Source organism: Tasmannia lanceolata, unplaced genomic scaffold (assembly GCF_043159265.1).
Source record: "Tasmannia lanceolata isolate RefF3 unplaced genomic scaffold, GAP_Taslan_0.1 ptg000006l, whole genome shotgun sequence".
NCBI classification, from domain to species: domain Eukaryota; kingdom Viridiplantae; phylum Streptophyta; class Magnoliopsida; order Canellales; family Winteraceae; genus Tasmannia; species Tasmannia lanceolata.
In genome coordinates, this window is record NW_027518683.1 from 10,445,806 (window position 1) to 10,464,674 (window position 18,869).

The 18,869-nt window shown below is 38.9% G+C and overlaps 2 protein-coding genes across 2 annotated transcripts; both read left to right on the forward strand.

Moving 5' to 3' along the window:
* The first annotated feature begins 5,319 nt into the window (after positions 1–5,319).
* On the forward strand, positions 5,320–6,267 carry LOC143878721 (uncharacterized). The gene has a single exon (XM_077380968.1). It carries the CDS (start codon positions 5,320–5,322, stop codon positions 6,265–6,267), a length of 948 nt encoding a protein of 315 aa, XP_077237083.1.
* Positions 6,268–12,182: 5,915 nt separating this feature from the next.
* LOC143878347 (uncharacterized) lies at positions 12,183–18,702 on the forward strand. Its single transcript, XM_077380647.1, has 5 exons — positions 12,183–12,345; positions 13,615–13,699; positions 16,065–16,178; positions 18,129–18,230; positions 18,311–18,702. The coding sequence occupies exons 1-5, from the start codon at positions 12,257–12,259 to the stop codon at positions 18,350–18,352; spliced, it is 432 nt and encodes a 143-aa protein (XP_077236762.1). The 5' UTR covers positions 12,183–12,256; the 3' UTR covers positions 18,353–18,702.
* Positions 18,703–18,869: the final 167 nt, after the last annotated feature.

Below are 18,869 nucleotides of genomic sequence, written 5' to 3' on the forward strand. Positions count from 1 at the left end.
CAAGGCCCTCTCAAATCTCTCCCCCACCAGCCCTTGCTACCCATCTGACTCTGGGTAAACAAATTTTCCACCACACATGGGTGAACCGGTTTGTGTTTTCTCAAACCTGGACAAAAGATAAACGCAGCACTATTTTCAGAAGTAGCTCGTTCCGATTAAGTGGGACGGTGCAAAAGATTTTTTTTTCTATTTTATAGGGCGAGGTGGTTTTGTCATTTAGGTGATGTTCCTTTCGACTCAAAATGGACATGGAACAAAATTAAAGACCTTTTTTAAGTTGAAATTTGGGTGTAAAATTACACCCATTTTGCGTAGAAAGAACGGGATAAAAAAAAAGAAACCAATAGTCTATTGTTGTTTCCGTACTCGGTTCCCAAACCAATTTCGTATCATTATCCAAATAAACTTTAAGCTCCTAGTCAAATGGTTTGGTATTTCTTTCAAAAAGCACCTCTTACAAGCATTAGCACCCATAACCCTTACGAGGTGCTGTCTGAAGAAGAGAGGATGAGTCCCAGCAATGAGCTAAAGAAATGGGAAGCCGGGTCAGGAAATGATGGCCCTCTTCTCTTTGAGGACAAAGCACTGAGAACAAACCATTAGAAGTTGAGGAAGAGCCAAAGAATCAGAAAGCTCGTCAATCCAATGTGCTTGAAATCTGTTTGTCCCTCATTACACTAGTATTTGGATCATTCGGGTCTTTTGTTTTCCCTTCCTAATGTGTCTCAAGGATAGGGATGGTTTCAAAACTTAAATGTATCATCTTTCTTTTCATATAATAAACTGGTAGGGGTCCTCGCCAAACCAAAGCTTACCTACGCAAAAAATTTGTTATTTCTTCTATGAATATTACAATATAAACTATTTTCCAATAAGTTTTTCATTAAGAATTAAGTCAGATTTACCAAACAAAGGCTAATTAATTTTTATGCCCAATTTAGGCATAAAATTTTTTAGAGTAAAATTGCACTCGTGCTTTTGGTTAGAACCAATGCCAATATCCATATTAACTCTATTAGATGAGAGTGAATTTCTTGAATTCTCTCCTTTCCAAAGCTGCGCAAAGCGACCCCAAGATCAAAGCCTCACCCCTCTTTCCCCCTTTGATGAGAGACCCTCGCCCGGCTTCCATCATGCCTCTCAGATTGACCAATGCACCAGCCTGCTGGTGGCGAACACTCTGGGTGATGCATGCTAAGTTGTTCACCTTGTAGACTGATTTATAGCAAGTGTAGGCCTAAATACCCCTCCGTAAAGCCAAAGTATCCTTCCTCTAGTGTTAAAATAACAAAAATGTACATATCTCTTGGGAAACGATGAAGTACGCCTATCTCATGGGAAATGACCAAAGTACTCTTATCTCATCTAAAATAGTAAAACAACCTTGTCTTAGAAAATGACAAAAATACATGTATCTCATGAAAAAAGTAATCATTTCTCATAGAAAATATGACAAAAATCCCCTCTCATAGAGAATGACCTATTGTAAAAAAAAATGGTAAAATTATTCTTAACTCACTTTAAAAGACTAAAACACCCATATTTTATGAAAAATATCAACGTACCTCTCAATCTCATAAAAATAAATAAAACATATCTTATGCAAATGACCAAAATACCCATATCTAATTAAAATTGTTAAAAATAACCAGACTTGTGGAAAATGAGAAAGAAATCCATGTCTCATAAAATAACAAAGGGGAGTGAAAAATCGACTCCCCAAATTGATAAATCGACTCCTCATGTGTCTTTCTCTCTCCTCTAGGTTAGAGAGAGAAAGAGGAGAGAGATAGACACATGGGGAGTTGATTTATCCATTTGGGGAGTCGATTTATCACTGCCCAATAACAAAATACCCATATCACATGAAAAAAAAATGGCAGTAATCTTCTTCAATTAAAATTATGTTAGTATTAAAAGATATTTTCATTACCACGCACAACAGTTTAGGTAGAGATCAAAAAAGAAGGCAAAGGGTGAAAAGGCTAAAAGAGAATGAAGTTCCATTAGGAAAGTAAAGATAAAAGGCAAAGAAATAAAAAGGCTAAAACAGAGATGCCCAAACCTGCAAACGTGAAGTATTTTATCTAGACTCCATTTTGGGGTGTCAAATGACCCAAGATGATCCCATGGATTGAAAAGATCTGAACAGTAATGGTCATTATTTGGGCACAACAGTTGGATTTGAATCGTGTCCACTGGTTCATAGCCTAAGGTCTAAAATGATTTTGGATTGAGCCCCAAACAGTCATAAATTTTGGTTAAACTAGCCTTAAGACGCCCATCTACAAAAAAAACATACCCTTTTTATTCACGTCCGGTTATGTATAGTTATGAAGGCTGTTTGGGTCGTGACTAATGAGTTCACAATTAAACTAACCTCAGCCATTCACAAAAAACGAATAGGCTTATTTGGGAGCAATGCACTTAGTCGCAGATGTGAAATCAACTCCCATTTATGAGGGGTATTTTGTAACACTTAAAAACTCTACTTAAGAAGACAAATAATACTTTATTTATTTCTTTTTTTATTCATGATTATTCTTCTTCCTCTCTCTGGTATCTTCTTTCTACCCTCCTCTAACCCTAAGCCCTATGTACAACTTAAGTGGAAGGTTTGATCTTCAAAGCAATAAACAAATGGGGAAGCGGACCCCATATAGGACAGTGCTGAGAGAGAGAGAGACTAGGGGGTCCATTTATCACTGCCCTAAACAAATCCGACTAGAAAAACAAGCGTATCGACAAAGCAAAACTTTGAAATTCGGGCCAAAGAGAAAAAAACAGGAGGTGTTCTTCTCCCATTCGTCACTGCAAAGTACACCATATTTACAATGACCAGCAACAATATTCCTTACACTTTCCACCAAACAGCCAATAAACAAATTCCCCACCAAGATAGGTGATAGAACAAAACGTGAACCCCATCTCTCTCTTTTCCTCTTGTTCTCTTTTTTTAGTCTAAAAACGTGAAACCATCATCCCGATGATTACATCTTCGTCAACAATGTTTGGTTGAAGCTTCTCCGTTTCTTCCTCAGGTGGCCCTCCAAATTCCTTTTCTTTTATCACCGTGCTTCCTCTCTCCTTTATTTTATCATCATCGTACGGATGAGTTTTACTTCCACGTACACGCTAATTACCAATTAGGTTGGTGAAGATTTTTCTCCATTACATTACAACTCTAGTTTATTACCCATAGTCGTGATTCTTGACCTTTAACCAAGGATTATGAAAAAGACGTCACTTAAACGTTGATTTTATACTCCCAAATCTGACGGATGAGATCGCATCTGGGTCATCCTATGATGATGGCCATCACTCATCAGATTAAGAGTCCCGATCACGAACCAGACATGTCAAGGTTCCATTGTCTGGTCAATAGACCTGGCAAAAGTGACCGAGACCCGCTCGTAATTTACGGGTCTGGGTCACTAAATTGGGCCAGTCTGGGTATACCGCGGGTGCCCCTAAAAAACCAAGTGATCAAGATTTTATATGGTGTAGCCCTTATAGTCCCATTTTTTTCAGAAAGTAACCACTTCATAGGATGATCTAAACCGCCCATGTGATGGAACATAACATAAATAGGTTGTGCTCCAAAATCATTTACATAGGATGATCCTAGCCCTCCAATCTATAGAGGTTTCCATAGATAATAATTTGCAATTCCTCCATAGATCAGAGGGCTAGGATCATACTATGTGTTATGCCTAAAATTAGTAACAGATACGGCAGTGACGAAAGAGCTGATCGGGTGGGCCTAAGGTACCGAACTGGAGGTATTATGCCCTGCACAGGAACGCACGAGGTCAGATGTCCAACCCGGAGTCGTTGCTCCGGATGGGCCCTTCAACACTCAAGTGAGCAGAGGAGCAGAGCTAAAGCTTTAAGATGGTAGTTTGGATGTATCATCATCGTACGGATGAGTTTTACTTCCATGTACACGCTAATTACCAATTAGGTTGGTGAAGATTTTTCTCCATTACATTACAACTCTAGTTTATTACCCATAGTCGTGATTCTTGACCTTTAACCAAGGATTATGAAAAAGACGTCACTTAAACGTTGATTTTATACTCCCAAATCTGACGGATGAGATCGCATCTGGGTCATCCTATGATGATGGCCATCACTCATCGGATTAAGAGTCCCGATCACGAACCAGACATGTCACGATTCCACTGTCTGGTCAATAGACCTGGCAAAAGTGACCGGGACCCGCTCGTAATTTACGGGTTTGGGTCACTAAATTGGGCCAGTCTGGGTATACCGCGGGTGCCCCTAAAAAACCAAGTGATCAAGATTTTATATGGTGTAAGCCCTTATAGTCCCATTTTTTCAGAAAGTAACCACTTCATAAGATGATCTAAACCGCCCATGTTATGGAACATAACATAAATAGGTTGTGCTCCAAAAATCATTTAAATAGGATGATCCTAGCCCTCCAATCTATAGAGGTTTCCATAGATAATAATTTGCAATTCCTCCATAAATCAGAGGGCTAGGATCATACTATGTGTTATGCCTAAAATTAGTAACAGATACTGCAGTGACGAAAGAGCTGATCTAGTGGGCCTAAGGTACCGAACTGGAGGTATTATGCCCTGCACAGGAACGCACGAGGTCAGATGTCCAACCCGGAGTCGTTGCTCCGGACGGGCCCTTCAACACTCAAGTCAGTATGAGCAGAGGAGCAGAGCTAAAGCTTTAAGATGGTAGTTTGGAAGTTATTACCCCCTTTCTTGGCATGAGTGAAGGCTATTTATAGTGAGAGCCCTAGGGTGGTTGAATTACCTATCCTAGGACAGATGTCGGCCCATTTGTGGGTTTAGGTTTACCTGCTCTTGGCAGATTACCGAGCTACCCCTGGGTGGGTGCCAAATTCATGGTGGGCCCTTCGAGGGCCACATGTCGACAGGTAATTGGTTGCTGCTTTTCATACCCCATCACATGGACAGTTTGGATCATCCTATTATAGTGTGGGGATAAAAAAAGCAAGGAAAATAAACTGGGTGGACCTGCAGGTCCACCCGGCCCATACTACACGGACCCATACGGGGTGGTGAAACCCGGCCCGGCCCGACCCACCAGTTTGCCAGGTCTAATGGTCAAAAAGAAAGAAGACCACCACTGTCATCTTGTCTGTATAAAATAATGAGAAATGATGGAGGGTACAGCCTATATATCACAGTACAGCGTATAAGATAAGGGAATCATCTCTGGTGCTGATCTATCACAAAAAACACAGCCCAAACCCATCTCAGAACAAACCCTAGCATTTGGATCATTACACAAGAAGGTTGGAAAATTCAACCAATGGCTAAGGAGGTGGTACCAGTGGCCATGGATTCACCCAAGCTATTGGATGTTACAGGAATTCTAAGAGAAGCCTTCGAAATCCCCTTTAAAAATTCAAAGCTCATGCTCTCAATCTTTCTACTAGTGTTTTTCCCTTTCTCTCTCCTTGTTTTGGCCCACTATCTCTTATCCGGGCCTCTCATAATCGAGATCGAGTCTCAAGAATCCTACGATCTCTCCATAAACCATCAAAATGCCACAATTTTCGTGTGTCACCAATTTGGGTTTTCAATTGCCTTTTCAATTCTCTCTATCTTCTCAATGGCAATCACTATCCACGCATCAGCCTCAACTTACATAGGTAAGTCTTTGAATCTCAAAGAGACCCTTTTGAGAATTATCACTATTTGGAAGAGGCCTACGATTACGTGGCTATATGCTATGCTTATCACTTTGGCCTATGCTTTTCTCGTTCTTATGCTATTTGGGGCTTTTTCATTGATTACTAGTAGTGTTCATGCCTTGATAACTTGGATTGGCTTGGTGGGTATTTTGGGAATGTTGTTTTATCTCTATTTAGTTGCAGTTTGGCTTTTGGGTCTGGTGATTTCAGTAGTAGAAGAGGGTTCTTATGGGATGAAGGCTATTGGGAAGGCTGTAGAGTTAATTGGAGGAAGAAGGGTTCAAGGGTTTGGTCTAATTCTAGTTTTGGGTATGTTAAGCGTGCCGATTTATTTGCTATTCTCTTTAAACGTGATCGAGGATGAAATTGGAAGTGCTACCCGGTTTGTGATTGGAATTATTACAACTGTTCTTCTTTGTTGTCTGAATCTTTTCACCTTTGTTGTTTTTACTGTGTTTTATTATCAATGTAAGAAGAGTCATGGAGAGAAAGTAGAGATGGAAGGGAGGGAAACATATAGTTTAGTTTCTACTGCTCTTCATGTTGTTGATTCTGTTCCTTGAATCATACATATTTTTTGGGGCTTTTATTATTTACCACACTCTTGTCCATATATAAGCTGCTGTTTATTGGGTTCCTATCAGTTAATCTGTATTTCCCTTTTTTGGGGGCTCTTACTTTTATCTGTCTCTTTCTAGTATAATTTTAGCTCATTTAAGATTTCCATGCCTGGCAACAATGAAAAATTAGGGGTCAGAGTTTTGATGAGGCACAAATGGAGAGAGAGCATGATCATGAGAAATCCCTAAAAAAACAGTGAAAAAATACGCTACTTCAATTTTATTTTCCTTCTTGTTTTTCAGGGCCCTTTCATGCTCCCTCACTCACATCCCTCTCAAGTCTCTCCCTCTCAGTCCATCTCACACAACTAGCCCCACTAAAATTCCATCGAATATTTTTCATGATTGCCAAACATACCTTAGATGACTGCTTTATTCGATCTTTTTAACTTTGTAAGTCTTAGAAGTGACGGGTCTTGATACTATTGTTGGTGTAATGTATTTCTTGAATTCTGTTGGGGGGGGGAGTGATCACCTGGGGAGAACATCTTCTTGTCTGGGCGTGGTTGGGACCCAGAACACTAACTTTACCTTGTTATTTGGGCATCTTTTTAAGAGAATTTATATGATGGATGGCCGTGAAAACACGTGAAGTCTTAAAAAGTAGGTACCGCCCACTTTTTTTTATGATCCAAACCGTTCATCTATTTGGGCACAACGTAAATAGGGTGTGTCCCAAAAATCATTTCCATAGGATGATCCTAACCCTTCGATCTGTAAAAATGACCATCATATAAATTCTCTCTTTTTAAATAGGAACAATTACCAATGGGGGACAAAAGATGTTTAGTCAGTATAAGCTAGACGAAAATGCCCTTTGGCATTTAGAACACGTTTACCCCTTGTTTTTTCCTTTCTTCCCTCTTGTTTTACTTTTCCATTTTCACTTTTTTTATTTTTACCCTACTAGTCATCTTCCTCCTCAATCAGCAACCGACAATGGCAAGTCTTGAAAACTTAGAACTTGAGTTCTTACCATCTATCTCTTTGTATCTAGGTTTTGTTTTTCTTTTGTTTTTTAGGGTTTTGCACTATTTTTCATTCCTATGTTTTTTATTTATCTTGTTTAGGGTTTAAGTGGTTTGTATTTTAGGGTGTGTTCTAGAGGTAATGTATAGCTTCACTCACTTTTTAGGAAACAATTGGTTGTATAAGAAAATTTTGATGCAATACATGAATGGGATGGCTACACATTTTTTGATGTACTTAAATTTTTTTGTAATACACGAATTTGGATGTAATACATGAAGCGCATTTAATGAATACAACATCCATTTCTTTTGTTATTTCTATCATGAGCAGAATTGTAATGCCATTAGAAGAGTTGTTATAGGCAGGAGGTTTTGTAGCAGAAGGGGTTTATCAACTCTCTGGAAGGGTGTTAGCAACTCTCAAAAGTAGGGTTACCAATTTTCAAATGGGCTTATTGAGTCCCTGAAAATTGGCCGAGTGTGCTGGAGTTTTGGAAGAGGGTTTTCAAGTCTCTGGGATTGGGGTTATCTAGTATAAAAAATGGGGTTACCAATTTCCGAATGGGATTCCCTAAAAATTGGCCGAGGGTACTAGAGTTTTGGAAGGGGGTTTTCAAGTATCTCATATTGAGATTATCTAGTATTAAAAATAGGGCTACCAATTTCCAAATGGGATTCCTTGAAAATTGGCTAAGGGTACTGAAGTTTTGGAAGGGGGTTTTCAAGTCTCTGGGATTGGGGTTATCTTGTATAAAAATGGGGTTACCAATTTCCGAATGGGCTTATCAAGTCCCTTGTGAACACGTTTTTATTTCCCATTTTTTTTCACTCATTCATTTTCACCATTTTTTTCTTTCTCCCCTACGATTCATCTTCCTCATCCGCCATTGAAAGGGAGAAGGAGAAATGGAAAACCCTAAAACAAATGAAAAACAAAACCTACATACAAAGAGATAGATTGGAATGAACTCACATTTTAAGTTTTCGAGACTTCCTAGCGACAATGGTCGATGAGGAAGATGACTGGTAGGGTAAAAAAACAAAGTTGAAAATGGAAAAGTTAAAAAAAGAAGGAAGAAGAGGGGAGAGTGGAAAAGTAAAACGTTTTACTTAAGAAAAGGGCATTTTTGTCCAGCTTTTACTGACAAGGCCTCTTTTGTCCATCGTTGATAATTTAAAAAAAAGCATGGGTCTTGTTGACAATTTCGTCATTTTTTAGTCCCCCATTGGTAATTTTTCCTTTCAAATATTTGTACCAAACATTTATGTACCATAGTGGGCTTAGTTTTAGCCTTTTAGGGTAATTTAAAACAAGGGAAATGATATCCCCCCCTAAACGGGTAAAATCCCCCTCTTTAACGGTTTCTTTGTGGATGGTTCACTACTTGAGGATAAATGCACCCTCTATAACGTTTTTCGTTGCCTTTAAAACTTAACGAATAACGTTAAGGAGGATTTTATTCATAGAGAGAGAGAGAGAGAGAGGGGGGGGATATCTGGTTTTCTGTGGACGCATGGATTTTTCCACTCTTTATTCGTTAATTTATCCTGTGCGTAGGAACATCATATTTTCATGAAAATGATAGAAATTTTTCCTCAAATTCAATTTCCTTCGAAAGAAGAGCTACGACAGATAAGATAGCAGAGAAATATACTAGCTACTTGGAAAAACAGATAAAATTGAGGTAGGAAAATTAATAAAAAGACATTATTTTTAAATGAAGTATACTTGAGAAAATTAAGAATCTACAAGGAAAAGACATGACCCTAAGAAAATCATGATAAAATTTGAGGACGGAGGCCGGTTTCAGGTTACTAAGGTCTCAACCCTAATCCAACCTGAAGTTAAGTCGGGTTGGCTTTTCCCAACCAACCAAAGGAAAGGCCAACCCAAACCGAACCAAAATCGGGTTCGAGTTGAGCCCAACCCAAGTTGCACTCTTATTTCTAGACTCGTGAATCTCGGGTCAAAGCTGCCATCACGATAAGCATCACATTAAAAACTTTATAAAGGACAGAAATTTGACTAACGTGTAGTCTTTCTAGAATTTTTCTGGAGCAAAGTAAGGCCATTCGGTGGAAATACGAGAAAGGGAGAAAAGTCTACTCGAGAGGAAAAAGGGAAATTGGAGCGTGGTTTCCGATTTGCATCGCTCTCAAGGGGTACAGAAAATAGATGACAAGAGCATCCGAGCTTTGAATAATGGTCCCAAAACTAATTTCCTTGAATTGTTGGTTCTCAGAGAAGAAATTTTTTAGAGGGTTTTTTTAAAACCCTGTGAGAAAAGAGCGGACCTCCAAATATATGATTGACAGAGGACCTACAAGAGGAACGGAAATTCTTAAGAGGGTTATTATAGAAATGTGAAGAAATTTTTAGCTAAATTTCATTCTCTAAATTATAAGATCACTGTCTTATAAAAAGACCCACTGTGTTGATTCGTACGTGGGTTAGTAGTATAGTGGTAAGTAGTGTTTGGTTGTCAACCTCATAGAGAAGTGGTACAAGGTCATCAGAGAGAAAAGAGGGTAAGAGAGACAGAGAGAGACATCATTCCCAATAAATCCAAACAAAAATCCAACCTTCTGTAGTTTTGGCTTGGATTTCATAATGAGGGGAGGGGAAAGGGTGACACATCAGTAAACATGTATTATTACCCAAAAGACATTCCTGATACTTTAAAGGTTTTTCAATGCTATATTGGCAACCAAATAAGGAGTACTGCTGATGTACCAACCAAATACCAATGAAAATCTTTGAAGAAGATCACCATGGATTTCTGTCAATGCTGATCCGGTAGAATCCTGAAAAACTTGGGTGCTCAAAAGCAATTGGATGGATGCCAAAAGGGTTGGATTGGAAGAGCGACTAGAGTATTGTTTCTAAAAACATTTGTCTCTCAGGAGTGTTCGGATTTGCAACTCTCTTTTGCAGCACATGCGAAAGTGCTTTCTTAATTAATGGGAAAACATTTATACTCCCATGGGGTGGTGGGCGGTTGCTAATTTTCCAGCAACTTTCCTGGAAAGGCTTTTCCATCTCCACTCGGGAGAGGTTTCTCCATTTCCAACTATTTTTTCTTGTAAAGGCTTTTTCATCTCCACTCAGGAGAGGCTACTCCATTTCCAACACGGCCTACGAATTAGGTCCGTTCGATCATCGATCAAGGGCCCACAAACAACACATAGGAGAGACTCATCTACTCCACTAAATGGGCCCCACACCACCAATCACACTCACCCACCTAAAGCAACTACCTTCTCAATAGGTGGGATATTTTCAACCACCTAATGGGACACCCACACCAAGCTGGTCCACCAACTGATGTGGCATGCCCATCCCCTTCCAATGTCCCCAATGCGTATGCCATGCAATTGATAAAGGCACCCTTTAAATCAATTTGAGTATACAAAATAATACATGTAATTGTAATTTGAAAAACAAATGCAAGTAGGCGTGCGCAATACGTGTCCGGGGATTGTCATGTGATGATCTTCACTAATGGCCATACTTAGATCATCACGGATTACAGATCGAGGGCTGATGGCCACACGATCCAACAATTCCAAGCAAAATCCTTAAGTCATCCTAGCTGTTGTGCAACCAAACACAAAATGAAGACACTTTGAAAGCTAGAGAGCTCGTTCTAGGAGAAAGCTTCAAGGCTTTCTTTCAATGGTGATGTTAACAAATCTATCCCTTTGTCATTTATGTTTTGTTGGGCTTTATGATATCACTTGTTTGGATTAATGAAAAACTTAGAATTTAGCTTAATTTTTTGGAGTGACTATGAATTTGAAAATCTCTTTCAAGAGTGACTATGAATTTGAAAATCTCTTTCAAATTCATTTGTCTTTGAAAGGCAGGGGAAGATAGAATAGTACTAAAACTCATGAGTCAACACGAATCTCTTTCTAGTTAATTCCACAGGCAGGGGGCAGAGGCACATATAGCATGAGGGGGGCCATGGCCCCCCAATGTCTTGCAAAATCCCTTTTATATTGTATGGATGTACATGCATGCTTAGCTAGTTTAGTGGCCACGGCCCCCAATGACCCATGCAGCCAAGTGTAAATTAGTTCGGCCTCTCTAAGTGTAAATTCCTGGCTCCGCTCCACAGCGTACTAAAATGGGTTGAATTGTCAACAACTCATTGTGTAGGGGTGTCAATGTATCTACTTCTGAATAGATCCACCTACACCTTGGTCATGATCCGTTCTTGATCTTTAATCGGTACGATCTTTTTTCACAGTGCTTTGTGAATCTTACTTTTTTGAGTTTGGGTCATGATCCATTGCTAATCGGAATGTTTGCCAGAGTGTCCTAGGTCCTACTTACATTGTACACAGTTAAGACGTAGGATTAGGGGACAGAAGAGAAAGAAACATGAGAGAGAGAATCATGATCTAAAAGTATCCTATTGAGAAGAATGCTAAACTCAGCAGGCGAATGCACTTTGGTGACATTCAACCAGTGGGAGCGCCCTCTCTTCCTATTTCTGTAAGGGTACCTTGAGTTTAGCATTCCTCTAAGAGTGCTGCTATGGAGACCGAGAATGGAACCAGAGTGGAACTGTACAAATCCCCACATACCACATGGCATGGGAGGGAAGTTTTGTCATTTTAAGGGGAAAAAAAAGCCAAAGAATTAGGAACAAGATTCCTAACATGTCAAGATCCTATTTGTTCGGTTCCACTCTACATCATCAGGTTGAACCCGAACCCGGCCCGAGTTGCACCAGTAGTTCAGAAGGGCATTTCCGTAGTTTTAGAGAAATAACAAGGGCGTCTCAGTAAATTTAGAGAGAATATCTTCAGCGTAGGTTAACTAACATGCGCCACGGAGTCATGTGTTTACAAGTCTCCCCTCCACTGTTACGTATTTAACAGAGAAACATATGGTTAGAGAATGGAGAGTGAGAGTGGATTGAAGAGAGAGAGAGAGAGAGAGAGAGAGAGAGATGGGGTCCTTGTCTTTACGCAGTCATGGCGTTTTACTTAACCGCTGTCCACTCTCCTTCTCGACTTCCTCCTCCACACCAATCCTCAAGTAAGAATCTTCCTGAAAATCTCTCTTTGGAATTTCTCTATTTGAAGGTTCATTTTTTTTTTTAATTTCTTTCACAATTAGGATCCACCCTGTCCTTGATCTTCTGAGTAAGCACCTGGGTTAGTTGAAAATCTTAAAAATATGACATCTCTGTGAAGAAAATTAAGAAATTAGGGCGACCATTTTTGTGTTAACTGTTAATGGAAAATTAAATTTTACCTGTTTGTGTTTTCTATCATATACTACAATTTTTTCACTTGAATATTTGCAATTGTTTCATTGGTTCTCTGTGTCAGTTTGTTTTCTTGCTTTAAGGCTAGAATACTAGGTTTAAAAAATAGGGAATTGCTTAATGGGCCAAAATCAACATTTTATAAGTGTGTAGAGACTCATTGTTAGATAAATTGGGCAACCCACTATGGCATTTCAAGGGTTGACTTAGTTAGCTAGTTTGTGTGCACAGGCATGTGTGTCTCTCATGGCTTTACAGGCATATCTGAAGCCATTGGCTTGAGTTTTTCCGTGGGGAGAAAGCCTTAATCTGTAATCTCCTTTAACTACAAGAGGGAGTTCCTCCCTTTAATGTATGGGAGACTAGGAATGCTTGAAAGAACAAATTCAGCTAGGTTTGCTATTACTTAATGTTGAATCCTTTGAGCTCTAGACTTCAATGGGTACTTTTACTTTTCTTGTAGAGTAGTTTACTTAGGTTAAGTGGTTGGACTTGGTCGCCTGCTTGCTTGTTCAATAAGCAGGAGTTTTGTAACCTCTCTTCAAGGATTTTTTTTCCTTCCTATTCATCTTAGTGATGTGTTGAATCAACTAAATGTTTCTTTCAGTAGTTCCTTTTTTGGTGAAACATTCCTGGGGCCTGCTCATCCAAGGTTGCTAAACAGTTATAATTTTGTATGATCTTCATAATACCAAATATCTACAACTAGATTACTATTCCTTGTGTCATCATTATAAACACTTATATTTTTTTTCTATCTATGCTATGGATAAAAAACTTTGTGTTTGTGAGAATATTTGCTCACATGTCCTTGTAATTTATCTACTACCAAGGTGGTAAATGAAGGCTATAAACAATCCTTAGGAAGATGTTGGTTAGATTCTTGCCAAAAGATTTGAGGCTTTGAATTTTTTATGGTTTATGGTCGAATGCATTGACATCCTGATTCCAATTTTCAGAAGCAACTGCCCTATTCTTCACTTCATTTGTATCATGTGATTTTATTTGAAACTAATACTTGTTTTGTTTTTTTCCAGTGGGCGAATGCAAAGGAAACGAGATACCAGCATGGTTATCTATAGAAGTAGCAGTCAAACATTTCGGGTTTTGGCCAATGCTAATGTATGCATCAAAGCTTCTTCATATAGTCCCGATAGTTTTGGTTTGAATATGATCAAGATTTTGTAGATATGTGTTGCATGAATTAAATCTGTGAAAACATTTATCTTACTAAAGATCCAGTAGGATTGTCACCCATTAGTCAATTTTAATATTGTTGACAAATTTTTATTGAGAGTGAGCAAATTAACTACTTATCAATCGCAAGTCATGGCAGAACTGACTGTATCTTTAACTGTATAGATTTCGTGGTACGTCTGGCTTACTTAGATAAAGTCATTAGCTTTTGCGATGTTTATAGTCAGTGGTATATGGAAATAATTCCAAAAGTAATTTACCTAATAAAAGTGGTTAGAAATGTCCAAAGCCTAATGCGCCTGACAAAAAGAGAGATGAGAATCTTGCATTAAGGGTCAAACTTTGCATCTTTTTTTTACTTATTAGTTACTAGTCTCCTTGTAGTAATCTAGATTCCCATTGTTGCTCCCTGCTGATGTTATCTTGCCTAGTTTAGCGAAGGCCGTATTTAACAGCTCTTTTCCAGTACCATAAATAGTTCCTAGTGACACTAACAAAGTTTTCTAAAGTACATAATTACAAAAGATTTTAACACGTGAACCCTTTATGTGAGAAATATTTTAACATGTGAACCCTTACATTAATGAAGTCTGTGGTCTTAGAACATGAAGACTATTTAGGGCCCGTTTGGATACCTCATATTTTGTATTTGGATTTGGAATTGAGTTTTGAATACAAAATGAATAGATCTGCCAGCTCATGTTGAGGGGGGGAGAGAGAGAGGGAAGGGGGTACTTCCTACTGGAAGGGAGAGGTTGAGGAGCAAAAAGAGTGAAGGAAACTGCAAGATCTGTGGATTTCCAATTACTTATTTCCACAGCATATTTGGGAATCTGATTTTTTTTCACTATCAGTCGCTGATTTGGAAATCCAAGGATTTGATCTGGATCCAAATCACAGCGCAAAAAGGGCTGCAAATGTGAGAAATCCAAATCAATATCTTCTCGGCATCCAAACGAGCCCTTAGTTTATTTGGGATATTTGAGCCATAAAGCCCAAAGGTCGAAGGAAGCAATGAATATGTAATTAGAATTGGGAGCAACTATAGGGCTTGCATTAGGGTTAAAATCTGGTCAGGTTCATCATGAGATAACCATTCTATGACCCCACCATTTCACATTCAAATCTGAAACCCTGTTTCGAACAGATATAGAGGGAGAGCAATAGCCCTAGAGTCATCTCCAATGAAGCATAGATAGGGGTTCTCAACAAGTTGCAGACCAGTGCATTCAATGGATTCAACTGGTCATCAATCATAGACATAATGGTTTGGATTTGTCCTTCTAATATAGTATTAAGTCTGGAAATCTAGAAGCAATAGGCCTCTCTCTGATAGATCTGTCTCTTTAGATGTGGTCATACTCCATTTGAAACATCCCTTCAAAACCTTGTCCAAATTATATACAAATGAATGAATGACAACAAAAGAAGGTACAAAATTTTTTTGCTCGAGTTTCTTTAGGAAATAAGATTTAAGTTAAAGTGCTATGGTTTGCAATTTGGAAATCAAGGTGGTCTAGGACAAACCGGTTCATAATTAGTGTAAACAAAAGAGAATCATGAGCCATGTGTCACCTACTGGCACTATATGTTCAACCTCAAGGAGACAAACAAAAATCCATCCATGTTATATTAGGAGCTTGTTCAACCTCAAGGAGTCAAATAAAGATCCTTCAGTAATATTAGGAGCTTGAGTATCTAGCTTTTGCATTTTTCAAGTATGGATCGGAGACTTTTGTCAGTTGGCTGATCGCTTAAGGGTTTATCCATGGAGGCTGCAGCTTGATTTAAGAAATAGAACTTGGTCAAGAAGCTCGTCACTTTGAAGATTTCTCATCTTCTCAGATGATGGATCTAAATAGCAAATAATTTTGACAAAACTTTCCGTGGTTTTGGAATTGTGAACAACTTGGTCAAGACTTCTTTTTTCAATTTTTCAGTTGCCTCCATTGTTTTTACCTGTTTATTTTGTTATTTTTCTCTATCGTCAGTACATTCTGTATGTTGTCTCAATAAACAAAAGAAATTCTACTTGGTTTTTTTGTGGATGCAAAATATACTTGGTGATTTAGAGTTGTGCACCATCCATCACTTGTACCTTCAAACAAAGAACTGCTGCGATGCAGTTCAGATAGTTGTCAATATTTTATGGTGGTTTCTGGAATTTCTATGGAAAGTTTTTATGACAAGTGACAACATTATGATAACATATTGATGTGCACAACCATATTTTTCATGCACTTTTTTACTTTCTTTTAAGTGTTTCTATGTTTGTTTTTTGCACATACAGGTTTCTCCAGGGAAAAGAGCTGATAAAACTGATGTGATCATGGTTGATCCTTTGGAAGCCAAGCGCTTGGCTGCCATACAAATGCAAGAAATTCAGTCCAAAGAGAAGTTCAAAGTGAGTGAACTTTCTGATGTTCTTAATAAATTACTCAAGTGAAGAAGTTGAGTGCCCTTGGGCATGATAAACAGAAGTTACACATGAACCAGAAGACTCTAATGCTATGATTTGTGGATACGAACAAGTGTCAGACACGGCAAACCAGAAGACTCTAATGCTATCTGTGCATGGCTGCACAACCCATGGGGGGGCCACATTTTTTTGGGGGATCCAAAGCATTCATTTGGAAGGCCCTTCCATGGATAGGGTGTGTACCAAAAATCAGCCGGAAATGGTTTGTGTGCAGCTACACATATAAGCTATCTATGCATGGCTGCACAAACCATAGTGGGGGCCACATTTTTTGAGGGATCCAAAGCATTCATTTGGAAGGCCCTTCCATGGATAGGGTGTGTACCAAAAATCAGCCCTATAGGATCATCCTAACCCTGCCATTTGTGGAGGGGGAAATGGGCAGAAAGATGGACACACAGTGTCTGCCCATTTTCCCCTCCACATTTGATTGGGTTAGGATAATCCTATAGGGCTGATTTTTGGTACACACCCTATCCATGGAAGGGCCTTCCAAATGAATGCTTTGGATCCCCCCAAAAATGTTGCCCCCCTATGATTTCTGAGCTCTGCTCAGATAAACTAAGCTGATCTGAGAAGCTGCTCACAAACCATGAGTTTTTGAGAGAGAGAGAGAGGACCGGTGATTTTGTATCACCAACTCAACAAAACTACCATAAGTTTTTCACTTATGCTGGCTGGTTTATGTGTTCATATGTTGTCTTTTGAAATTATGTTTTCCACTTCGAACATTGTGTGTGATTCTTGACTGTGGGATTCACTTCATATATGTATGTGGCAGTTTGTCACATTAGAAGAAATAAAATGCCATGATCTAGCTTTTGTAGGATACCGTCAGTGGAGATGTCTACCAACATTATTCCCCATGTTTTTATCCATGTCAAGTCAACGCCTGATTCAATCGATTTGACTCTATTCGGTACCCTGTTAAAACCCCGTTGGGGGCTGTTATCCATGGGGATGGAAAGCTGGGATTTATTTTACCTTTGGATAGGCTTGCTATCCTCTTTCCACAGAACAGCCCCAGTGGATAGGGTATACTAAGCAGGGTAGCCAATTCGAAGGGTTTCTCAAGATAAAATTTTCCAAGCAGGGTAGCTAATCCAGGACCTGCGTATCCAAGGATTACTATCCCCGTGGACTTGTTTACTGATTCATCTCAGAAATAGCCAAGTCTGAAGGACTCGATGGAGTCCTAGTACTCGAGGAAAATGTGGCCAATACTTTCTGGAAATCTATGAAAATGCTGGCAAATCCAATGTCAACGCAATTTTATACTGTGGATATTCCAGGATATTGCTAATCTGAGTGGCGACTATTTACTCAGTTTTTTCTTTCTCCTTTTTCATTTTGGTTGGGGTGGGGAATCAGTGAAACATTTGTTTAGTTTTTCACACTTCTTTGATATAGATATATGGACATTAGAGTTCCAATTTTTCCAGGACAAGCTTTTTCAACTTGCTTAGAGTTCAATAATGCAGGAGACGAGTCATATTATTCTACCATGGTCCAATAGAGAATGTAACAATAAACATTACGTCCAACCTATGTTGGATGGATTCTTTGCCCCTATGCCGAATCCGTGTCGACACGCGAATCGGACATGGATTCACGTAGGACATGCCCGGATTCTTGTCGTAGCCGTGTCCCGCATAAATCCTGTTTTTTCAGGGGCCAAGAACTTGCGCTCTAAGTAACTAAGACTAATTAGGTAGAGAATTGGATGATCCTTACTTTTAGATATTTTCATTGTTGCTGGAGTGGAATTCAGGATTTCTTAGTAAACATCTGTTCCCAACATGGTGTTAGCAGAAAAAGTAAGTTCCTATTTACTTTTTATTACTTTTGAATCTGACCAGAGCGACATGAACTCAGAGACAACGTCAAATCGAAGCGATTAATGGAGCATGGGCAATGATTGGTCTCACAGCGGCGTTGGTCATTGAAGGTCACACTGGAAATAATATTCTGAACCAGGTAAGTTGGTTAAAATTATGCATATACGTTATAGATAGATATGTTTAGTTATCCTTAATTTTTTTTCTCCTTATATACAGTTGGCTGGCTATTGGGGCTCCATCACTGGTTTCTTTCTGTAGTACTAAATTTTCGAATATGAGAGTTGTTGCGGAGCCAAAATGAAGTCTAAATGAGCAATTTGATGTCTAAACCATTCTTTTTCAGCAGATAGAACTTATACTCTTTCAGATATATATTGTAAACATGCATTATTGAATGGGATCAAAGAAAAGGGTTGTTAATGTAAGTTTCTCCTCACCCACAACATGCAGAATGACTTTTCATCCTCTTGGTGGGAACACTGGATTGTTTGGCTTTGGGCACTCATGTAAAAGAATATGAAAAGAAAAACCAAAATTTTGTCTGATGTCTTTCTTTTTAAAACATAGAAATTGCCGGATGCCAGTTGGTATTTGAGCTTGACTTGCCAGTTTTTTTTTTCCCCCTTCTATGGCTTGCTGCAGAGACTTTTTAGTCTTTTGGAAAAAATCCCCATGTTGCTTTTCTAAGTTTTTTTTAGAGGCAAACTGGCTTTAACTCACAAACCTATGCCACATACAAAGCAAAGACGAGAATTTATATGATGGGTGGCCGTGA

What these genes read in the sequence shown, in the direction of transcription:
- LOC143878721 (XM_077380968.1), top strand. Translation starts at nt 5,320, where the DNA reads ATGGCTAAGGAGGTGGTACCAGTGGCCATGGATTCACCCAAGCTATTG.
- LOC143878347 (XM_077380647.1), top strand. Translation starts at nt 12,257, where the DNA reads ATGGGGTCCTTGTCTTTACGCAGTCATGGCGTTTTACTTAACCGCTGT. An exon ending in GGGTTTTGGCCAATGCTAAT is followed by an intron (nt 13,700 to 16,064) that starts GTATGCATCAAA and finishes TTGCACATACAG; the next exon opens with GTTTCTCCAGGGAAAAGAGC. An exon ending in GAAATAATATTCTGAACCAG is followed by an intron (nt 18,231 to 18,310) that starts GTAAGTTGGTTA and finishes CCTTATATACAG; the next exon opens with TTGGCTGGCTATTGGGGCTC.